The sequence below is a fragment of the Mus musculus genome, chromosome 11 (assembly GCF_000001635.26).
Source record: "Mus musculus strain C57BL/6J chromosome 11, GRCm38.p6 C57BL/6J".
Lineage (NCBI taxonomy): Eukaryota > Metazoa > Chordata > Mammalia > Rodentia > Muridae > Mus > Mus musculus.
Genome location: NC_000077.6, coordinates 3184241 through 3207038, shown reverse-complemented (window position 1 = coordinate 3207038; position 22798 = coordinate 3184241). Strand labels below are relative to the sequence as shown.

Below are 22798 nucleotides of genomic sequence, written 5' to 3'. Positions count from 1 at the left end.
CTAGTGGAGAATGCATAGGAAACTGAAAATGCTACTAGAAAAACAACACCACCACCACCACCAACACCTAGTTTTCTTTTGTTCAAATTTTCCCCTCTGTGCACCTGGCCAATGCAATAAAAATAAACCTTGCCTTTTAGTCAAAATAACTGGTAAAAAACAATGTAAAACTACAGAACGGTAAGCAGGTCCAAGGAAACCCAACATTAAAGTTACTTTTAGGGCAATCTGCTTCCGAGTTAGACTGGAGATGGACAGTACAGCTTAGGGGAAGAGGGCACACCTAGTAGGCATTAAGCTATACAGGCTCCATGACAGACAAAAACAACAAAAGAAGGCGTTTACTTGCCTTGATTCTAAAGCTGGTATTAAAATGAGATCCGTCTTTGAGTAGGCCTGCTTAATGTATCATATAGTTCTTAGCAGAAATATGTACCAGACACTAGAGACCTGCACTTTCCCATTTACTCACCATAAAAGCCCCTAGAAGATCAGCAGTAGTATCTTCACTTTAGAGGAAAAGGATTAAGATTTTAAGATTAAGAGAAGCTTAAGTGACCAGGATGCACGCCTTCTATCCCAGCATGGGATGGCAAAGAGTTTGAGGTCAGCCTGGTCTATGGAACAAGTTCTAGGACAGCCAGGGCCAGAGGAACCTTGTTTCCAAAAAAAAGGGGGGGGGGGGGAAGAGGCTAAGTTTCAGACTGAAGGTCATTCCAGTGAATGGTAAAGTAGTAATCCAGTCCATGAGTGGCACTCAACACTCCTTAGCCTCTCCTCCCAAGCTGTATCACCCCTTTCTGAAGCTGTGCCACTAACTACCAGACTTGCTCCTGTCTAGCTGGACCACTGGGAACCCTCAGCAAACTCCCATATTCTTGGGCAGGTTATCCGTAAGCCTAGCATCCTTTTATAGCAACCTTTCTTGAATTAAAGGTCCCTCCTACAAATTTCTGTGTGCAATGACTGGCTTCTTATCTAGCTAAAGTTCCTATCATGATGGGCAAGTAGGAGAACACTCATGGGGGTCAAAGAACCTGAGTTCCAACTTTTAAAGGGGAGCTAGAACTGGAAAGGTAGGAAATGTCAGAACCCAGTACCTATGGCCTTGCCAGCTAGCTAAGAACTTCCAGTTACCTACGTACTGGACAGCTGACATATTAAGAATGGATAATGAGCCGGGTGTGGTGGCGCACCCCTTTAATCCCAGCACTAGGGAGGCAGAGGCAGGCAGATTTCTGAGTTCGAGGCCAGCCTGGTCTACAAAGTGAGTTCCAGGACAGCCAGGGCTACACAGAGAAACCCTGTCTCGAAAAACCAAAAAAAAAAAAAACAAAAACAAAAACAAAAACAAAACAAAACAAAAAAAGAATGGATAATGACTTTTTACATCCTAACTATGCCTTCCTCAAAACAGACATTCTTATTTTTATGCTAAATACATCACTGAAGTGTCACCTGTTAGAGGTTACCAAGCTTATGGACAGTACATATAAAATTGTCAAACATGATTTTTGTATAGTAAATTTATCAACCAATTCCCAACTTTTGCCTAGAATTTAAATCTTACTGTTTTCTGAGGCTTACTTCCCCCGTCCCCAACCTCCAAGACAGGTCTCATTATGTAGCCCTGGCTGTTCTGGAACTCAGTCTGCAGACCAGGCTGGCCTGGAACTCACAGACACCTGTCAAAAAGTAGTTGGAGCTGATGGCACTTGTTCCACTGTACACGCACCAAGTGCTTTACGTTTGTAAAATTTTACTCTTGTAAAGCACTTGGTAGATTAGAATACAGGAAGATTAAGGGTTCAAGGCCAGCTTCACCTCAGGTTTAAGGCCAGTGTCACCTCAAGTTTAAGGCCAGCTTGGGCTACATGAGAATCCTTCAAAAAAGCCAAGAACTAGGAAAGAGCTAGGAAATTTGAAATCAAATAAGCTTGCAAGTAGTTCAAAGCCATTCCCTTCATCTGATACATTCAGATTCACCTGTCAACGTTTTAGGCAATGAGTTTAAGTTGTGGAGTCCTTTTCAAGCATGAGAGCATCTACATTTGGAAGAGAAAGCCTAAATACATAGTTCAAAAGCTTTCTGACAAATGTTCATCTCAGCAATAAGCAGGCAGAGGCAGGTGGATGTCTGTGCGTTTAAAGCCAGCCTGATGGACGTTAGTGAATTCCAGAGCAGCTAGGGCTACACAGAGAGACCCTGACAACCAACATCCTATCACAACAGAACACACTAACACTATGATGGGAAAGCACTGAGTCAAGTACTCATGTTATAATTAAATATTCCCTCCAAGGCATACTTATTCATGCATTTATTTAACCATCCATTCTCTCTTTAATTCTGAAAATGGCTACCTGACACCACCTGACACTTTATACCAACTAGGGAAAAGTAAAGGCAGTAGCCTAGCTTTAGTAAGTGTCCCAGCAGGCCAGGGACAATAGGCCGTGCTGACGTTCATAATCGTGTTCATAGCAAGGAAATAAGGACACAACTAAAGCATAATGCCTGTCACAGCAGCTTCAAGACTTTCCCTTCAGGAGCACTTATATACTCTAGCCCGAGACATTTGAGAAAGTAGAACTAAGCTACCGTTCCCTGCAACTTGTTAATGTGTTGAGAAGCACTCAGCAGCCCATATGCCACAGATGTGTTCTCTTTACTGCCTATAACCGTGCTGTGCTTTCTAGTCAGAGAAGACAGTAAGACAACCAGTTTAAAAACAGCTGTAAACACCTCTAAATTCACACTCAGGCTGAAGCAAGCGGGTACCACATACAAACATATTTCCAGAAACTGTAATAGACAGGTAACCACTCTGTAATCTTCAGCAATGAAATATGAATGAATTCTTACTTTTGTGAGCTTATATCCAATTTATAAGAAGTTAAAAAAAAAAAAAAGGATTAAAAATCCAATTACTCCAGCCAGACTCCTCTTCTAGGGACTTGAACTTCTACGAAAACATCCATACAAAGACACCGATCCTGTGAAACATCCCAGAGCTGGAAACCTCACCTGATCCCTGCCAACCAATCACCCAACTGTTAAAGAACATCTGGGTACAAACACTTATCTACAAATTTCACACAGGATCTGAGACAACAGCCTTTCACCTAAAACCTACAGTTTAAACCCAGTAGTCACACTTAAAAATGACCAAATGCAGATGCTTTACAAAATTTATTTAGTCCCCAATGAGTCAGAGCAAAACTACCACTTTAGATAATTCCAATGAAATAGCTACACATTATTACTTCATGTGAAACAAAACTTACTTTCGTATAGCGATGGGGGGATTTGGAGGTGGGCAGTTTCTTCAGCTCAAGGAAAGCATCTCCATTTTCTGTTTCAGCCACACTTTTCTCCATGGCTTCTTGGTGTACAATATTTTTGCACCTGGAAAATAAAATTAGGCACAAAACTGTCAAACAGAACAATAAATATTCCAAAGCCTTAGCTGCTTCTCTGAAACTGGAACTTTGAGGGGAAAAAAGAAAAAAATCAAGATAGTTAAAAAAAAAAAATCCCAAAACTACGGTATGAACCAGAACTAAATTGGAAAGAGAACCACCTGAAGTATTCAGAGTACCCATAGCAAAGAAAAGCAGAAGTGGAAGGGGCCCAACTCAGGGTACAACCTTTAATTATCTTTAATACAAAGGGAAACCAAAATAGTCGCTGCCACCCACAAGAATCGACCTGGCGGCGGTGGTGGTGAAGTTTCCCGGAGTAGAGTAGAGGTAGGACTGGTTGGGCTGCCGATCCGGCAAGTCGGGCTGCTGGAAAGTGCCTGTCACTTGTCAATGGATGGCACCAGCTGCCCCTTATTACCCGAGCGAGAGGGGCTGGGGAACCGGCCGGAGAGCACCTCTCTCAGCCGGCCACACCTGTGGCCATGTGAGGGGCGTCCGCGGCGAGGGAGGGCCGGTGCGGGCCTCCTCTGGGAAACTCCACTCCTCCAACGAACCCCTGGCCCCTCACCCAGGCCCCGGGCTAGAGGCTCCTCCGGAAGAAGGGCAGGGACGGTACTCACGGAAGGAGGCGGGCCGCAGGGAGCAGGGACCAAGTCCACAGGTCGGCCGCCTAGAGCCGGCGCAGGCCCGCCTGCTGCCCGCCGGCCGCCCGCGCGCCTCGCGCCTCTGCCGCCCCCCGCGCGCGCCCTGCCGCCCGCGCTCCCGGGGTAGCGCGCAGTCCTCGCACGCAGGCCGGGGCCCCGCGCTTGCCGTACCCTTGCTGGGAGCGCCCGCCGCCGGGCGGCCCTGCGCCTCGGCCGCCGCGTCCCCCCGCGCCCGCTCCAGGCCCGGCGTCGCTGGCCGCGGCCTGCGCTTGCGCCCCCCTCCCCCCCACCCGCTCGGGCTGGCTCTCCTCAGCCGCCGTAACCGAGGCCCGGCCCTCCGGCGCGGCTCTCCCCCCCCCCCCCCGCCAAGCACCGCGGGGGACCCAGGCACCGCCCTCGCAGCGCGCAGGACCTGGGGTGTCCGCAGCGGTGCCTGGCAGAAAAGCTGCTTTGGGCGGCGCTGTCCGCCGCGCTGGGTTCCGCGTGGGCCGGATGGCGAGGCCACAATAGCCAAAAGGGCACGGCGGCTACGGGAAGGTGATCGCGACCGGTGCCGTGGGAGCCGGCGCCCGGGCTCAAAGGCGGCTGCTGTGGGCAACTCAAGGAAGGGCGCCGCGTTCCCACGCGTCATGAGGGGCGGAGCCAGCAGCGCGCTGTCCGGGACCCGCGCCACGCCGGCGCGAGCGGGGTGGTCTGGGTGGGTCTGTATTGTCCAGTTGCTAGCGGTCACCGGGCTGGGCCACTGCTGGTGTTTTTGCGACAGGGGTCAGTTAGGAGAACATTGTCGTGACCTGTTTGTTTTTTATTGGTGTGATCTAGGGTAAAGTTCTGAGCGGCCCGATTTTTCGCGCCTTTTTGTCTGCTAAAACTGTCCCTGAAGTTACTCTAAAGGGCATTAGTCATAAGAGATGGTGCATTGATAAGCAAGTTTGTCACAATTATCTGTGATCCCACGTGAAGGGAATTGACTAATTAGAGTAGCTTTCAATGAATAATCTGGAAGAGTAAAGTATCTGAGGGAAATAGAAAGCCTGGCTTTTGCCCGAGTGCCGAAACAAGTTGATGGAGGATACAGATTCGGATATAAGTGGATAATCCAAGAACTGCCGCTCTGGGAAGGTCACTTGTGAACAAGTCTGTAGGAGTATGCCAAGCTGTTGGGACTGCCCAGAATTGATATTTCTTTGTCGTGGAGGGATACTGTTTGTTTGTTTTGTTTCCTGTAAAGAACAGCGAGGCTGAACATGATGGTTTTAATTTTTCAGATCTTGAAACCGGGGAGTTGAAAGCCAGCAGGAGCAGTAGGGCATTTGAATATCGTTTATTTTACTTGAGAAAGCTACTTCCCATTCTTTCTTTGAGTTTTGGCAACAAAAGTAATTTTTCCCCTTTGTAATGACTTAATAAAGTCTTTTTTGCAAACTATCTTTTGTAACAGATTTACACTATGTAACCCTGGCGGGCTTCCCAAGTGCTGGAAATTACAGGCCTGTGCCTAAAGAATACAGACAACAGACATAGAAACATCTGCACTTAGGCCTGATTCTCTATTGTCATAGAGGCTGTGTAGAATTAGGAAATATATTGATCTTTAGCTTAGTTTAGGAGTTGGAAATAGCAGTACTGAAGATTAAATTTAGCAATGGGGGGGGGGAGTGAAGCCTTATATAATATGTATAAAGTTTCTTGAAAACATTTAATATGCAAAGACACATCGTAGGGAATCAACACTGACTGCTTTTCTTTTTTAAAGATTTATTTATTATATGTAAGTATGCTGTAGCTGTTTTCAGACACACCAGAAGAAGGCATCCTAGCTCATTACAGATGGTTATGAGCCACCTTGTGGTTGTGGATTTGAACTCGGGACTTCTTGAAGAGCAGTCATTGCTCTTTCTTTTTTTCTTTCTTTCTTTCTTTCTTTCTTTTTTTTTTTTTTTTTTTTTTTTTTTTTCGAGACAGGGTTTCTCTGTGTAGCCCTGGCTGTCCTGGAACTCACTCTGTAGACTAGGCTGGCCTCGAACTCAGAAATTCGCCTGCCTCTGCCTCTCAAGTACTGGGATTAAAGGCATGCACCACCATGCCCGGCCCACAGTCATTGCTCTTAACCGCTGAGCCAACTCTCCAGCTCAGACACCCCAGAAGAGGGCATCAGATCTCATTAAGAATGGTTGTGAGCCATCATATGGTTGCTGGGATTTGAACTCATGACCTTCAGAAAAGCAGTTGGTGCTCTTAACTGCTGAGCCATCTCTCCAGTCCGCTTTTCTTTTCTTTCTTTCTTTTTTTTTTTTTTTTTCGAGACAGGGTTTCTCTGTATAGCCCTGGCTGTCCTGGAACTCACTTTGTAGACCAGGCTGGCCTAGAACTCAGAAATCCACCTGCCTCTGCCTCCCGAGTGCTGGGATTAAAGGTGTGCGCCACCACGCCCGGCCGCTTTTATTTTCTTAAAAGCCATGTTTTCTAGGCTGGAAGTGTAGCTCAAGGATAAGAGTGCTTTCTTGATCTTTAGCACCATAGACAACAAAAACAACAGATTTTCTTTGGGATCTAGATTCTTAAAGCTGAGAGAAATAGGGCTAATCCTTTTGTTATGGAGTACAGAAGGTACCCACTCCCAGGGGCTGACTTAGAGACCTAGAGCCTAAGTCATACAGTAGTAGCAGTCAGGCCCAACTAATCTGTGCTAATGAAGTACTCTGGAACTGAACGAGTGAAATTTCTAGCCCAGAAAATTATTCTCTTGAAGTTGTCAGGGTCACTTAGTGAAATCTGAGTATATTTAACTACCCTAGATGTCAGTCTCATCTAGGCCTCATCTCATCAGAGGCCTGGACACAGGCATATCTGAGCTCCAGGATAGCATGGTCTACATCATGAATTCTAGGCCAGCCAGGGCTACATGGTTAGATCCTGTTCCCAAAAAAATGAGAGACAGGGCTGGTAGAAATGGCTCGGCAGTTCAGAGCACAGGCTGTTCTCGATGAGGATCCAGGTTTGATTCCCAGCATCTACATGATTCTGCATGGAACAACTGCAGTTCCGGGACAACCTTCTGGCCTTGGAAGGCACTAGACATGCATGTCTCACACTACCTCCATTTAGGTAAATCACTAATGCACATAAAATAAATCTTAAAAAATTAAAAATAAAAAGTAAAAATAGGTACTGAAGATAGAGCTCAGTGGTAGAGTACAAGCTTAGTGTACAAGGTCCTCAGATCCCTAGCGGCCACTGAAAAACAAAGAACAAGTCATACCCCAAACCAGAGGATTAAGCCAGTATTTTGCTCACAGATTTATAAATTGGGCAGGTAGAAACAGCTGTTCTCTGATTCATTGGTCACCTTAAGGGCCAGGAACTAAGACCCCTTAATAAGGGTCCTGCATGCACATTCTTGGGGGTGGGAGGTTCTGTCAGCAAGGGCTATGGAGCTTTGGAACATGTGTCCTTCCTTATTTTAATTTTTTTTATTTACATTTTTGGTTTTTTGAGACAGGGTTTCTCTGTGTAGCCCTGGCTGTCCTGGAAATCACTCTGTAGACCAGGCTGGCCTTGAACCCAGAAATCCACCTGTCTCTGCCTCTCAAGCGCTGGAATTAAAGGCATGCGCCACTCCTTTTTTATTTATTCTTTTTAAATATGTATGTTTGCATGTCTTGTGTGTTTGCATGTTCATGTCTGGTGCCCTCAGAGGTCAGAAGGTGACTCATCTGGAACTTGAGTTCCAGATGGAGTCAGCATGTGTGTGCTGGGAACTGTTTGTGAGTCCTCTGCAAGAACAGTGTAACTGCTGAGCTATCTTTTCCACCCCTACATGGCATGTTTATTATGTGTGTGCACCACATGTGTGCCTGGTGCCCTCAGAGGGTAGAGGAGGGTAGCAGATCCCCTGGAACTAGAATTACAGATGGATTTTGAGCCACCATGTGGGTAACTGGGAACTGAACTTGGGTCCTCTGGAAGAACAAGTGTTCTTAACTACTGAGCCATTTCTTCACTGTTGCAGGATATTTGATCACACTGTGAGCCTTGAGATGGGGTTATTTACTGGAAAAAAACAAGTTTTTAGTTGTGGTGTGACTCAGCCTTAGCACACACCTTTAATCCAAGAGCTTTTTGCTTGAATATTATAAATAGGATTAAATAAAATTAATCATTGGTCAAGAAGTGGAGCAAGCAACCAGTTGACAGGAAGTGAACATAGAATTATTAAGAAAAAAAGAGTAAGAGGTAGTCAGGAAGCGAGAGAGAGAGAGAAAGAGAGAGAGAGAGAGAGAGAGAGAGAGAGAGAGGGGGAGAGAGAGGGAGAGAGAGAGAGGTGGAGAGGGGTACAGGAGGTAGAAAGAAGAAGAAACATTGAATTTGAAGGAGGTTTGTTTTTTGTTTTTTGTTTTGTTTTGTTTTGTTTTGTTTTTTTGAGTTGGTATGAGAGAGAGGATTCCTGGTGGGAAGTATGCTGAGGAGGAAGGTCAGCTGGGTGCTTTCTCTGCCTCTCTAGCAGGGTTTTACCCCAGCATCTAGCTCCTGAGTCTTCACTAGTAAATCAAATGATGGAGATTTTGTTAAAAATAACCAACACTCCACCTCCCTCTACATGACCTCTTAATATGGCCTGGGCTTTAGATTTTAAGTATGAATGTCCAGATAGTTGCTGTGTGGTTTCTTGTCCTGTTCCTCCCGTTTCTGTGCTGAGAATTGAACCCAGCACCTTGCATACACTAGGAAGGGGCTCTATCAGAAGCCATACATGCCAGCCCTGCATTGCCTTTTTCTAACCTGTCCTTGAAGTCAGTTTTACTTTTGCTATATCCCACATTCCGTGCTTTATAAAGGACTCAAAACCTGTACTCTGTAAAAGAGGACAAGACTTATTTATATGGGAGAAATATCAACTTGAATGTTAAAAGTTCCACATATATGATATCAGTGCTTAAGAGACTTACTTTTGGGCTGGAGAGATGGCTCAGCAGTTAAGAGCACTGACTGCTCTTCCTAAGGTCCTGAGTTCAACTCCCAGCAACCACGTGGTGGCTCACAACCATCTGTTATGGGATCCAATACCAATACTCATCTAGTGTGTCTGAAAACAGCTACAGTGTACTCATATACATGAAATGAATTAATGAACCTTAAAAAAAAGAAAGTAAGTTGCTCTCAGGATTGATACCTAGAGCTAATTTCCTGAGCCCTCTTGTTTGTTCTAGTTTGGGCCTACTTTCTATTGGGGGCTTCTCTAAGGGACTGTAGAATGGTGGCCTCTCCTCTTTTCATTCTTTTTTAAAGAATTATTTTGAGTATGAGTACATTGTAGCTGTGTTCAGACCCACCAGAGGAGGTATCAGATCCCATTACAGATGGTTGTGAGCCACCTTGTTGCTGGGAATTGAACTCAGGACCTCTGAAAGGACCTCTTAACTGCTGAGCCATCTCCCCAGGCCCAACTGCCCCCTCTTCATTCTTTTTTTTTTTTTTTAAGATTTATTTATTTGTTAATTATATGTAAGTATACTGTAGCTGTCTTCAGACACACCAGAAGAGGGCGTCAGATCTCATTACGGATGGTTGTGAACCACCATGTGGTTGCTGGGATTTGAACTCAAAACCTTTAGAAGAGCAGTTGGAGCTCTTAACCACTGAGCCATCTCTCCAGTCCCCCCTCTTCTTTCTTTTTTTTTTTTCATTTCTTTTTTTTTTTTTTTTTTTTTTTTTTGGAGACAGGGTTTCTCTGTGTAGCCCTGGCTGTCCTGGAACTCACTCTGTAATGGCCTCGAACTCAGAAATCCGCCTGCCTCTGCCTCCTGAGTGCTGGGATTAAAGGTGTGCGCTACTATGCTCCGCCACTATTTAGGATTAAAGGCAAAACTTTACTAAGAAGAGGCACCTGTAACCTCCTTTCACCTGTATAGAAAGCTAGGCACTTGCTAAGCCTTGCTCCTCCTCCTCCTCCTCTTCTTCTTCTTCCTCTTCTTCCTCTTCCTCCTCCTTCTTTTGAAACAGGGTTTCTATATTATGTAGCCCTGGTTGTGAACCAGGCTGGCCTTGAACTTACAAAGATCCACCTGTCTCTTCCTCCTGAGTGCTGGGATTAAAGATATTTACTACACTCTTTGCTTGATTCCATCTTTGGAACAGTAGTGTTGGAGTGTTACTCACCAACATGCAGCTCATTGTCTGTGTCCAGGAACTATACACCCTCTACACATCCTCAAAGTGACTGGCCAGGAAATCAAAGTTCATTTGGAAGGTATTGTCCCTGAAAATGAAGTCATGTTTCTGGCAGGCTCGATGCTGGAGGATGATACCACCCTAGGCCAGTGTAGAGCCCCTAACTACTCTAGAAGTACCTGGTTTTATGGTGGGAGGTAAAGTTCCTCGTACTCTGGCTTGTGCTGGGTGAGAGATCATACTCCCAGGTGGCCAAACAGGAGAAGACAGGCTAGGCTAAGTGGTGAATGTGGTACAACTCTTGCTCTGTCAAGGTTGTTCTCACCTTTGGCAAGAAGGGCCCCAATGTTAGTTCCTAAGTCCTATTGTGATCCTGGCACTCTTATACACCACTTTGCCCAGAAAAAAAAATATTCACCACTAGGTCTAGCTTTGGTTTTATACAAAGGAAATACTTTATGAAGTGCTAGATACCAAGAAGGCTGTACTATTATTACTATGTGTGGTGGTTTGAATGAAAGTGGCCCCCACAGGCTTATCCTCTATTGTTGGAACTGGTTGGGAAGGACTAGGAGCTATGGACTTGTTGGAGGAGGACTGTCACTGGGGCCAGGTTTTGAGGTTTCATAAGACTAGCACCTTCCACAGTGTACCCTCTCTGCCTCCTGCTTTACAGATCAAGATGTGAGATCTTAGCTTCAGTTCCAGTGCCATGCCTGCCTGCTGCCTTGCTCCCCACTTGGTGACCTCCTATCCCTCTAGAACTATAAACTCCAAATAAACCCTTCTGTTTATTGGTCATGGTGTTTTAAATCCAAACTGGCAGGAATGAGAGTCCCTGCAGCAAAGTGTTGAGTGGAGTACCAGAGAAGAGAAATAAGACAACAAAGCAATAGCTGTGACCAGGAGGTCTTCCATAAGCTGATGGCCTATGCTAAGCAAGTTTATTAAGAAGTACAGCATCATATATAGTATTTGTGGAGGTTAGGGTGAGGAACAGCCAAGGTTATCAGAGAGCTAAGTCACACATGTTGGCAAAGAACACAGGAGAGAGTGTGCTTAGGTTGGAGAGATTGCCCAGCACTTACTGCCCTTGCACTGACTTAGGTTTGATTCCCAGCACCTGTCACTCCAGCTCCAGGGGATCGAATGCCTCGGATTTCCAGAGCACTTGCACACGCATGAACATTCCCTCACCAGACACATGCACACATACACACAATTTCTCACCCTGGATATATCAAACTTATATGTGAAGCTACTTATGAGACTAGTTTATAGTAAATTAAAAAGGGTTCTAGTATTTTGATTATGAAATTAATTACCTTAGCAATACTTGAAGCTGTAACTGCAGATAAGTGTTATCCCCAAAGGTTGGTTTTTCTCTATTTTATTTTGTATACTTTATATAGCTTTATTTTTTAAAAGATTTATGCTGGGCGTGGTGGCACATGCCTTTAATTCCAGCACTTGGGAGGCAGAGGAAGGTGGATTTCTGAGTTCGAGGCCAGCCTGGGCTACAGAGTGAGTTCCAGGACAGCCAGGGCTATACAGAGAAACCCTGTCTCGAAAAACCACACACACACAAAAGGTTATTTATTTATTTTATGTATATTAGTACATTGTAGCTGTACAGATGGTTGTGAGCCTTCATTTGGTTGTTGGGAATTGAATTTTTAGGACCTCTGCTTGTTCTGGTCAGCCACGCTTGCTCCGGCCCAAAGATTTATTTATTTTATACATAAGTACACTGTAGCTGTCTTCAGATGTGCCAGAGGAGAGCGTCAGATCCCATTATGGTGGTTGTGAGCCACCAGGTGGTTTCTGGGATTTGAACTCAGGACCTTGTTGGCTCTTTTGAGATAAAATCTTGTTTTATAGCATTGGCTAGCCTGGGATTCTCTTTGTAGAGGAGGTTAGCCTGAAACTCATATTCACCTGTTTCTGTCTCTCTAGAATTGGTATTAAAGGTATGTGACTCCATACCTGAGTCCAATGATCTTTGTGGTTTTTTTTGTTTGCTTGTTTGTTTTGCCTTTGGAGACAGGGTTTCTCTGCCTAGCCCTGGCTATCTTGGAACTCACTCTGAGGAGCAGGCTGGCTTTAAATTCAACAGAGATTCATATGCCTCTGCAACCATTCCTTCCCCCCTCGCCTGGCCCCCACACCTTTCTTTTTTGAGACAGTCTTTCCAAATTTCTGACAGTGATCTTAAAATTAGTGATTCCCTGCCTCAACCTCCTAAGTAGCTAGGGAGTGCAGGCACGAACCATTAAGCCAGGTTTCTTTTTCTTTCTTTCTTTCTTTCTTTCTTTCTTTCTTTCTTTCTTTCTTTCTTTCCTTTTTTTTAGGGTTCTCTGTATAGCCCTGGTTGTCCTGGAACTCACTCTGTAGACCAGGCTGGCCTCGAACTCAGAAATCCACCTTCCTCTGCCTCCCAAGTGCTGGGATTATAGGCGTGAGTCACCACTGTCGGGCCAGATTTATTTTCCCATTATCTTTATTTTTTGTGTGCATGGATGGTCATGGCTTGTGGCTAGAGGTCAAAGGATGGCTTCTAAGAGCGAGTTCTCTTTTGCCATAGGAATACTGGAGATTGAGCTCAGGTCCTAGGACTCAGGAGCCATCTTGTCATTTCAGCAGACTGGATTTAAACACTTTTCTTGTCCATTCTGAGTCTCATTCTAGCTCAGGCGGTACTGGAATTCACTCATTAGGCCAGGTTTTCTTTAACTGCAGGGATCCCCCTGCCTCAGCCTCCCACAAATGACTGTTACCAATAATTGCTTTTAAATCTTTGGATTACAAAATTACCATTTGTAAAAGGGCAAAACCCATATTTCTTGGGTTTAATCTTTTTAAAAATTTTGAGTATGAATGTTTTGCTTGCATATAGGTCAAACGGGAGCGCGACTTGGGAGTCACGGCTGTTTTAAGAGCCACCGTGTGGGTATTGGGAGTCTGGATGAATGAAAAGTGCATTTAACTGGTGAGTCATATCTCCTGCCCCTTGGTTTTCGTCTTCAGACACCCACCCACTAGTTTTCACTGTTCTTAGTATGAAACTTCATACTTTGTTCTGAAAGTTCTCTTTAAAGATTCGGCTGTTTGATGCGGAGATTACCGACGTGAGCCACCACGCAATGAAAAGAGACACTTTTCCGTCTCACACCGGTCCCATGCAGGAGTTGTAACTAGTGACCCGCTTCTCAGAAGCGCAGAAACTTCAGGGCAAGAAAACCGTAGGAAGCCGAGCTTAGAGAGAAGTCTCTGTTTCCTGGAAGACAGAGCGCACTAAGCTGGACAGAGCAGCTTCCGGCGCGGGTCGCGTTGCCGTGGAGACGGGGGAGGAGCCGCCGTCGGCGCAGGGCCGGAAACTCTGGGCTGGGGCCCTTTGCTACCACCTCTGTCTAGCGTCTGCTGAGGAGTCACCTCCCTCAGGTACGAGGCCCGGCCTAGCGCCTCCAGCTTTTGACTGGCTCGCCCTTGCGTTTTGAAGTTGGCGGAGCGCGCGTTCCTAGGAACTTTGTCCTGGAACGGCTTGGTCGGGGCTTCTGCTTTCTTCTGTAGAAGTGCAGGAGATGCTGCCTACCCACAAGGCTCTGGTCCATGCGTGGAAGTGCGAGCAGGGCGTGCGTAAGGTCGCTCGCAGTCACGGCTGCACTCGCGCTGTTTCTGCAGGGTCTATGCATCCTTCTCCCCCTGGTGGAGAGCTCCGCTGAGTGATTCTCCAGCTCGTGCTTCGCTTACTAGTCTGCGCAGATCCACGTTCGATTCAGGGGTGTGGCGGGGCGTAGGGCTCGTTGGTACACTGAGCTCAAGTGACCAAGCAAGGAGCTGAGCTCACGTTGCGTTTGTACCATGGAACCTCTTCTGGTTTAGTTCCTGAAGGTGTATCGAGGTTTGAATGAGAGTGGCACCTTTGCCACCTGTTAGCTGATGGTCTTGAGCATCAGCCTGGAAAATGACAATAAGCACCAGCTGAGGTGCCTGTTCTTAGAGTGGGTCGTTCATGAAAAGTGCTTCGGAAAAACATGTGCAACCCGTGCTGTAAATGCTGTCTTAATTGTAGTCCCTGAGCTTTAGATTGCCTGGTAATTATCAAGTAATTTGAAGTTATCATGGTTTAAAATTTAATATTAAATATTTTTAAAAAGAAAGATGATTTATTAAAGGAGCCAGAGAGATGGCTCAGCGCTTAAGAAACCCTTACTCCTTTTTGAGACAATACCAGTTGGAATCCCAGCGTTCACCACTGGTGGCTCACAACACACCTGAAATGCCAGCTCATAGGTAGACTGATTGTCTGGTGTCCTGAAGGCTTTGGGCTCCATTTCTGGCGTCTCTATAACACAAGCTAGCTCACACTGGCCTCAGAACCCAGGCTAACCTCCAATTCATGATTATTTAAAAACATTAAAAAAAAAAAGATTTATGTGTGTGGCTGTTTTGCGTGCATGGGTGTCTGGGTACCTTGTGCTTGCCTGTTGCCCTCAGAAGCCCAAATGGAGAGGTCAGACGAGGGCATTGGAACCCCAGAACTGGAGTTCCAGGTGATTGTGAGCCACCCCTGGGTCCTGGGAACTTAATCTGGGTACTTTGGAAAAGCGGTCAGCTGAATCTGATTCGTCCTCAACAGCTGAGCCATCACTTCAGCCCCTCTCCCCCCCAACACAGCTGAGCCATCACTTCAGCCCCTCTCCCCCCCAACACAGATTTACTTTTATTGTTTTTAGTTATGTGTTTGTGGGGGTACATGTGTATTTGTACAGGCTCTCTTGGAGCCACGAGTGTTGGGTCGATCTCTTAATGGATTCCTTGGAACTGTAGTTAAAGGAGGTTGGAAACCACAGGTTGTGGGTGGTAGGAACCAAACTTCATTTCTCTGCTAGAATATCATGTACTGTTGTTAACTGCTGGGGTATTTCTCCAGCCCTGATCTCAGCTTTTCAAACTGTAGGTCAGGACTCCATATGGGATGAGTCTTGAAAACTTTGACAAGAGTATAAAGGCTTCTAAACATATGGCCAAAATGAATTAAAAAATCAAGCTCATATCACCAATTCCATGGAATCTGATACCTTCTTTTGACCTCCAAGGAAACTATGTACTCATGTGGTACTCGTACACACATGTAGGCAAAGCACTTCTATACATACACAGAATACATAATTCTTAAAATTTTTAAAATGATTTATTTTATATATGTGAGTACGCTGTTGCTGTCCAGACACACCAGAAGAGGGCATTGAATCCCATTATAGATGGTTGTGAGCCACCATGTGGTTGCTGGGAACTGAACTCAGAATCTCTGAAGGAACAATCAGTGGTCTTAACTGTTGAGCCATCTCTCCAGCTCCAGAATACATAAATCTTAAAGAAAGAGAAAAGCTTGCAGAGATCCTCCTGTCTCTGGGATTACCGGTGTGTGGCACCATGCCCCGTTCTATTCAGGGCTGATGACTGAACCTAGAGCTCTTTTTGTGGTGGAAAAGCACAATTAAACCATCTCCAGCCTTAAATGCAGATTATATATCAGTAAAAACTTCGCCTTGCAAGGATGAGATTTTTCATGGTTAATTTGCTACTTCTTTCATTGAACAGTGTGGCCTTAATTATGATGGTGCCATGAATTTTTTAGAGTATCATTGTAAGTGAATCACAGTCATTCTGCCTCCCAAATGCTGGGATTAGAGGCGTATGCCACCACACCTGGCTAGAAGTAAATTATATTTGTTGTTGTTGTTTTTGTTTTTTTTTGAGACAAGATTTCTCTGTGTAGCCCTGGCTGTCCTGGAACTCACTCTAAGTTTCAACAGGCTGGTATCGAACTCAGAAATCCTCCTGCCTTTGCCTCCCAAGTGCTGGGATTAAAGGCGTGGGCCACCACTGCCTGGCTCTAGAAGTAGACCCTTACTTTACTCTTTCTAATTTGTATTCTTTTTTTTGTTGTTTTTTTTTTTTTTTTTTTTGTTTTGTTTTTGTTTTTTTGAGACAGGGTTTCTCTGAATAGTCCTGGCTGTCCTGGAGCTCACTTTATAGACCAGGCTGGCCTCGAACTCAGAAATCCGCCTGCCTCTGCCTCCCGAGTGCTGGGATCAAAGGCCTGTGCCACCATGCCCGGCTTCTAATTTGTATTCTTAGAAGTAACTTTTTAAGAATACAAATTAGAAAGAGTAAAGTAAGTGTCTTGGCTACTTTTAAGATAATTGGTCACAAGCTAGAGAGTTATCTGAAGAGTGAGAATCTCAGTTGAAAATATGGCTATATAAGATCCAGCTGTAGGGCATTTTCTTAATAAGTGTTTGATCAGGGAGCGCCTAGCCTATTGTGGGTGGTGTCATCCTTGGCTGGTGGTCCTGGGTTTATAAGAAAGATGGCTAAGTAAGCCATATAGAGTAAGCAGCACCCCTCCATGGCCTCTATATCAGTTCCTGCCTCCAGATTCCTACCCTGTTTGAGTTCCTGCCATTACTTCCTTCAATGATAAACTGATATTGTTGGGGTTCAAGAATCGCCTCACAAACCATACGAAAACTGATCTTAGTCAGTCAGATAGTTTATTGAACATACACCACTAGACTAATCGATCAGGGCCATGGTCCAGATTTGGGAACTAAAGCATGATATTGAGTTAAGATTCTATAGGGTTTTAAATTTCAAAATCCATAAACATTTGTGTCAAGTTATTTCACCAATCAGGATTTAGGGATAGGGGATTTCCTTAGGAACAAGTCTTTGTTGTATACTTATTCTGCTCCCATTGGTTGGGGTATTCAACTGTGGCAGGGGACTTGCCATATCTAATATTCATGTCCTAACTTGTCTATCACAATGGAACTTGTCTAACATTCATGTCTTAACTTGCCAACCAGGAAGTCAATTACCCACTTACACGTCTCTTTCTGTCAAGTAGGATGTTAGATCCCAGGGAAGTCTTGGGAATTTAAACTTTATTAGGCCACTACTCAAAGTGGAAGTCTTATTTCAAATAGTTTCTTCTTATATTGGTGCAAGTGTCTCTCTTATGTTGGGGTCTATCCCAGGGGCAGCTTATACCATAAAGGCTTATACATAGGTGCAGGAAGTGCTATTAAATGGGTGGTTGGTTTGGGTCCAAGCTGGATACAAAACAGTTCTACTGACTTCTATTGTGATTGATTTCCAGGGGCACCAAATATGTAATTAATTTTGGCATTAGAAAGTTTCTTAGTAGCAGTACAAACATATGAGCAAGTTTCCTTATAATGTCAGGCTATCAAAGTAACCTAGGCCTTAACATTTTACATAGACCTTCCTAGGTAAAATGGCCATAATATTTTGCCTAGGTCCTAACATTAGGGAAGTATAAACCAAGTAGACCCTTTCCTTACCAAGCTGCTTTCATCATGGTGTTTCATCACAGCAATAGAAGCCTCATCAAGGACAGAGAGAGACCTCCCATGTTTAATTGTATTGAATTAAGAAGTAGAGGGGTGCCGGGCGTGGTGGCACACGCCTTTAATCCCAGCACCTGGGAGGCAGAGGCAGGCGGATTTCTGTGTTCGAGGCCAGCTTGGTCTACAGAGTGAGTTCCAGGACAGCCAGGGCTATGCAGAGAAACCCTGTCTCGAAAAACCAAACAAACAAACAAAAAAATGTAGAGGGGCAGGGACCTCAGCTCCAGAGCTGGCAGGCAGCTATTTAGAAGTGTGGCCTCCAGGAGTGTGCAAGCAACTCACTCTATTTTATCTCTTTCTTGCAGTTATAAGAGGAAGTTAAAAGGCTTTGGTTCATCAATAACCTAGTCACAAAAATACATATCAACCACTGGTTGAATTTCCATCAAGAGGAAAGAATGGAGAAGAAGATTGGTTCCAGGTATATGATGGAACAGGGCAAAAATGACAGCTGAGGTTAATGGCTCAATTTCTGGAATCACAGGCATGTGGCACCATACCTGGGTAGTGTGGGAAATTCAGTGTTTGGTTAAAAGTATGGGTTTTCAGCCCAGGAGGTGGTGCTGCACACCTTTAATGCCAGTACTCAGGAGGCAGCAACAGGCAGAACTTTGAGTCCATGGCTATCGTGGTCTACAGAGTGAGTTCCAGGACAGCCAGGGCTACACAGAAAAGCCTGTTTAAAAAAAAAAAAATCAATCAATCAATCAATCATAAGGTTTTATATTGATATTAAAGTCATGTTATTTGAAAATTTTTTTCTAAAAAATTTTAGAAAAGGCTTTTTGAGCCCTGTGTAGCGTTCATTCCAGTGCTTAAGTGAAACCTGGAGCATTAGGAAGTCAAGGCCAGTCTGGACTATATGAGATCTGGTCTGAAAAAAAAAAAAGATTTTTCTAATTATTTTCTTGTCTAAGTAGCTAATATTTAAATTTTTGTTTTGAATATTTTCCTTTGTGTGTGTATTCCCCTGCCCTCCTGCCCCATCCCCCGCCTATCCACCCTCCTACACAGCCTACAGAGGTCACAGGCATTGGATCTCTTGTAGCTAGAGTTGACAGGGGTTTGTGAGCTACTGAATATGTGTTCTCGGACCTGAATTCTGCTCACGAGAGCAGCAAGCTTATCTAAGCACTCCAGTTCCCTAAGACTTTCATATAAACAATTATTACTATCATTATTTATTTTGATTTTTCAGGACAGTTTCTCTGTATAATTCTGGCTGTCCTAGAACTCACTATATAGACTAGGCTGACCTTGAACTTAGAGATCTACCTGCCTCTGCCTCTCAAGTGCTGAGGTTAAAGGTGTGAGCCAACACCACCCAGCTAAAGTTTTTATTTTTATGTGTCTAGGTGTTTTGCCTGGCATATATGTCTGTGTATCGGTGCATGTCTGGGGCTTCTGGAGGGTAGAGGTATCAGGTCCCCTAACCTGAGTTACAAGTGGTTTTGAGCTGCCATGTGGCTGCTGGGACTGTAACCCAGGTCCTCTGCGTTTCTACTTAGGAACTTGTTTGTACTTAATAAATGATCCACTTTATAATAGAATAAAAACTAGTTAACATACTAGATCTGCTTGATAGTGGTAGCACACACCTTTCACCTCAGTACTCAGGAGGCAGAGGCAGGTGAATCTCTGAGTTCAAAGTTAACCTGGTCTACAGAGTGAGTTCTAGGACAAACAACCAGGAATGCATAGAGAAACCCTGTCTCCAAACCAAAAAGACCATTCTAGGCCTGAAGATCCCACCGTCAGTTCTCTAGCTCCCACTTAGAGCTGACCCTGAGGTGCTAGTTGCTGCTGTTTCTGTTAGAGGTCAGGCTGCTTTCTATTTGGGGCTTAGTTAGCCTTGGTCTCCATGGGTGTAACAATATAGCTTTGTTAAAATGTTATATTGAATGAAAAGATTTTTTTTTTCTTCTTTCCTCTCTGCTTGCTCAAATGTCAGGTCTTTTAGGGATGGTGTGGTTAAGAAACCTTGTTCTCCAAAGACCCTGCCCCTCAAAAAGTCTTCTGCCTTCTCTGGGATCCAGAGGGAGCCATCTAGAAGCTGCCACTCTATATACTATCATGCCTCACAAAACTGGACTCGGTACCGATTACAAGAACTTCGAATCAGGTGAGACTTTCATTTTTTCCCCTTCTCAGTGAAAATGGGATTAAAAAGATAATGTGTATATGCTCTCAGGTTGAGTTCTGCCACTGCTAGCTCTAACCTCCAGGTCCCCAGGTTTAAACTGGTCAGGCACAGAGAAGTCCCCAAGGTATTCTTGGTGCGTGTTAAACTGTGCAGACCTCAATTTACTAGAACCTTTGAGACTTATAGACTCAGAATTTTACTACAGCAATGCCTGTCTTTAAAGGAATAATTATAAACTGGCTGGTTTTGCAAGTCAATGCCAGAATACCTGCTTAAACTGCAAGAAGCTTTGTGTTTCATTCTCCTGTGTGTGTGTGCATACACACCCATACAGGAATGGATGGGAAAACATGACTGTACTGTGGAAATTGGATAAAGTCCAGAATTAACCTTATTTATAAGTTTGTTTTGTTTCCTAGACTTGTGAGTCAGGTGAGATGGCACATGTTTTTAATCCCAGCACTTGAGGAGGCAGTGATGGGTTTCGGTGACTTCCAGCAGCTTGAGCTATATATAAAGCAAAACCTTGAACTCAAAAAGAAAGAGTTTAAAAATAGTCTGCTTGATCTTAGGCTTTTTTTGTTTTGTTTTGCTTTTCAAGATAGGGTTTCTCTGAGTAGTCATGGCTGTCGTGGAATCATGCTGGCCTTTCTGTGCCTCCTGAGTGCTGGGGCTAAAGGGCTCTATCACCACTGCCCAGCTTTTTTAAACCACTGCCCAGTTTTATAAACCTGTCTTTTCCATTTTCTGTTTAGTGCAAGATTAACTATGACATTATCTTTTTTTTTTTTTTTTTTTTGGTTTTTCGAGACAGGGTTTCTCTGTGCAGCCCTGGCTGTCCTGGAACTCACTCACTCTGTAGACCAGGCTGGCCTCGAACTCAGAAATCCGCCTGCCTCTGCCTCCCGAGTGCTGGGTTTAAAGACGTGCGCCACCACGCCCGGCTGATATTATCTTTTAATTCAGACGATGGTTCCTCTACTTGGCACCCTAAAGGTTCCCTCTCTTTTCCAGAAAACTTCTGTTAGCAAGATAGAGTTTAAAGGGTGTGTGTCCTTTCTTTCTTTCTTTTTCTTTTTTAGGTGTGTGGCCAGAAAGTTCCTGTATTTGTGGATTCGAGTGACTTTTGGAAGAGTGACTCCCTCTAGAGCCAGGTACTAGCTTGGATGCTTGGATCTGTGCTGCTGCTTAGTTGCTTCTGTTCATTTTTTTCTATTTAAAAAATTTCTCCCCTCTCCCACCAGGTGGTGATGGTGCGTACCTTTAATCCCAGCATTTCAGAGGCAGAGGCAGTCAGATCTATGAGTTTGAAGACAGCCTGGTCTATAGAGCTAGTTCCAGGACAGCCAAAGCTACACAGAGAAACCCTGTTTCAAGAAAAAAATTTTTTTTATTTGTTTTATGTATGTGAATACACTGTCTGTCTTCAGACACACCAGAAGAAGGCATCAGATGTGGTTGCTGGAGTTTGAACTCAGGACCTTTGGAAGAGCAGTCGGTGCTCTTAACCACTGAGCCATCTCTCCAGCCATCCTCCCCAACCTGTTTTTAAAGACAGGGTCTTAACTTTGTAATTTTAGTTGGGCTGGAACTCACTATGTAGAACAAGGCTGGACCCTAGCTCAGAATGTCAGGAATAAAGGTGTGCACCATGACACTCTGCACTTTGTTATTTTTAAATTACATATATAGTGTGGGTATGTGAACGTAGAAGGCTTCAGTACTCAGAAGAGGAGGTCAGATCTCCTGGAGCTGGACATACAGGACAGGAGCCTGTGTACTGTGCAGGGTGGATCCACTGCCAAGAGCAGTCCCTGCTTTAAACTGCTGACCCACCTCTTCAGCCCCATGGTTTTGTTTTACAGTAAGCCTCAGCATGACTGTCATTGTGATAAGTGTGTTAGATTCCTCCCCTGCCTCTTACTAATGCTACCAGGTAAGAACAATCCCTCATATATATATAGCCTTATATTGGAATGAGAATTTCATACATATTCAATATCTTGATGGGGTTGTGAAGGAAACCAAAGCCCTGTGACCTCTCTGGAAGAGAAGGAACCAACCCAGGGGAAACACATGTGCTCACACAGGGGATTTCTGAGCCTGACAGGTTGCCTTTGTAGAGGGCAGAACCTCGTGGAAACGTTGGTATTGGCCAAGGGGTTTCAGTGAAGAACAAATCCCCATGCTGTACACTATTCCTCCTTAGCCCGTACACATCGGTATACGTGTTAGGATCCATAAAGATAGCCACTACCTTCTGCTGTAACTTTCAATTGCGTTAGTTTAGCTACAACACAAAGGAGTCACGGGTGTGACTCCATGTATTTCCTGGCCGCCTCAGTGATGAGTGTGTGTAGGGCACTTATCAAGACTGTAGTGCCATCGTTATGTCTCCCAGGAGTCCTTTCTTTCCCAGCTTCTGGATCACTCTTGTCTGATGGCTTCTCTCCTGTCTCTTTGCTCCTTCTAACCCTTCTTACTTGGTTCTTCACTGAACTACCCGACAGCTTTGCACTACTGTGTACCTCCTAACTGTGGCCCTCTGGTGACTCCCAGTACATATCCTCAGCCCAAACCTATGGACCAACACTTGCTTGTTCTATTGGGTACCACACTTAGGAAGTCCACAAGTTGTTCATGACTGGGTTTCACTGTGTGGCCTTGGTTGTCCTGGAACTTACTGTGTAGACCAGGCTGAACTTGAACTCAGAGATCCAGCTGCCTCTGCCTCCCAAGTGCTGGGATTTAGAACATCACTAGGCTTGGCTTCAGAATGAAAGTATCTCCACAATCCTCCCTGAGAGTGTTCACCCTCTCATTCCTCCAATTTGCATGAACCAGTTCTCAGCCCTCTGGATGCTTAAGTTAAAAACCTGGTAGTCATCCTTGATCCATTCTGTTCTGCTCTGCTGGTTTAAGATGTCAGATGCTGGCCTAGTCGGCCATCATTGGGAAGAGAGGCCCCTTGGTCTTGC

The 22798-nt window shown here is 44.7% G+C and overlaps 3 protein-coding genes and 1 pseudogene across 40 annotated transcripts in view; 3 read left to right on the top strand and 1 right to left on the bottom strand.

Annotated features, from left to right (window-relative positions):
• The window catches only part of Eif4enif1 (eukaryotic translation initiation factor 4E nuclear import factor 1), a 42246-nt gene extending 37550 nt beyond the window's left edge, over positions 1–4696 (bottom strand). Inside the window, exons 1-2 of one of the 9 annotated variants that reach the window (XM_006514842.4) lie at positions 4483–4696; positions 3289–3409 (exon numbers count right to left, since the gene is read on the bottom strand). In XM_006514842.4, coding sequence (XP_006514905.1) covers positions 3289–3381 — 93 coding nt within the window. In that variant the 5' untranslated portion in view covers positions 3382–3409; positions 4483–4696. The other 8 variants (NM_001166548.1, NM_023743.2, XM_017314806.2 and 5 more) reach the window with 8 other exon arrangements.
• Positions 3692–22798, top strand: part of Sfi1 (Sfi1 homolog, spindle assembly associated (yeast)) — a 71498-nt gene continuing 52391 nt past the window's right edge. For 10 of the 30 annotated variants that reach the window (XM_011243795.2, XM_011243792.2, XM_006514901.3 and 7 more), the window contains exons 1-6: positions 3702–3753; positions 13135–13227; positions 13325–13679; positions 17983–18098; positions 19629–19799; positions 20903–20974. Coding sequence is in view for 9 of the 30 variants with exons in the window: in XM_006514898.3 (XP_006514961.1) it covers positions 18076–18098; positions 19629–19799; positions 20903–20974 (266 nt within the window). In the remaining 21 variants the exon portion in view is untranslated. Of the gene's footprint in view, positions 3754–6386; positions 7176–8468; positions 10318–13134; positions 13228–13324; positions 13680–17982; positions 18162–19628; positions 19800–20902; positions 20975–22798 lie in introns of those variants that run through there. The other 20 variants (XR_001780078.2, XR_001780077.2, XR_003949532.1 and 17 more) reach the window with 11 other exon arrangements.
• Positions 3821–5495, top strand: Gm51877 (predicted gene, 51877). Its single transcript, XM_030246456.1, has one exon. It carries the CDS (start codon positions 3821–3823, stop codon positions 4892–4894), a length of 1074 nt encoding a protein of 357 aa, XP_030102316.1. The 3' UTR covers positions 4895–5495.
• Positions 10312–10649, top strand: Fau-ps2 (Finkel-Biskis-Reilly murine sarcoma virus (FBR-MuSV) ubiquitously expressed (fox derived), pseudogene 2; annotated as a pseudogene).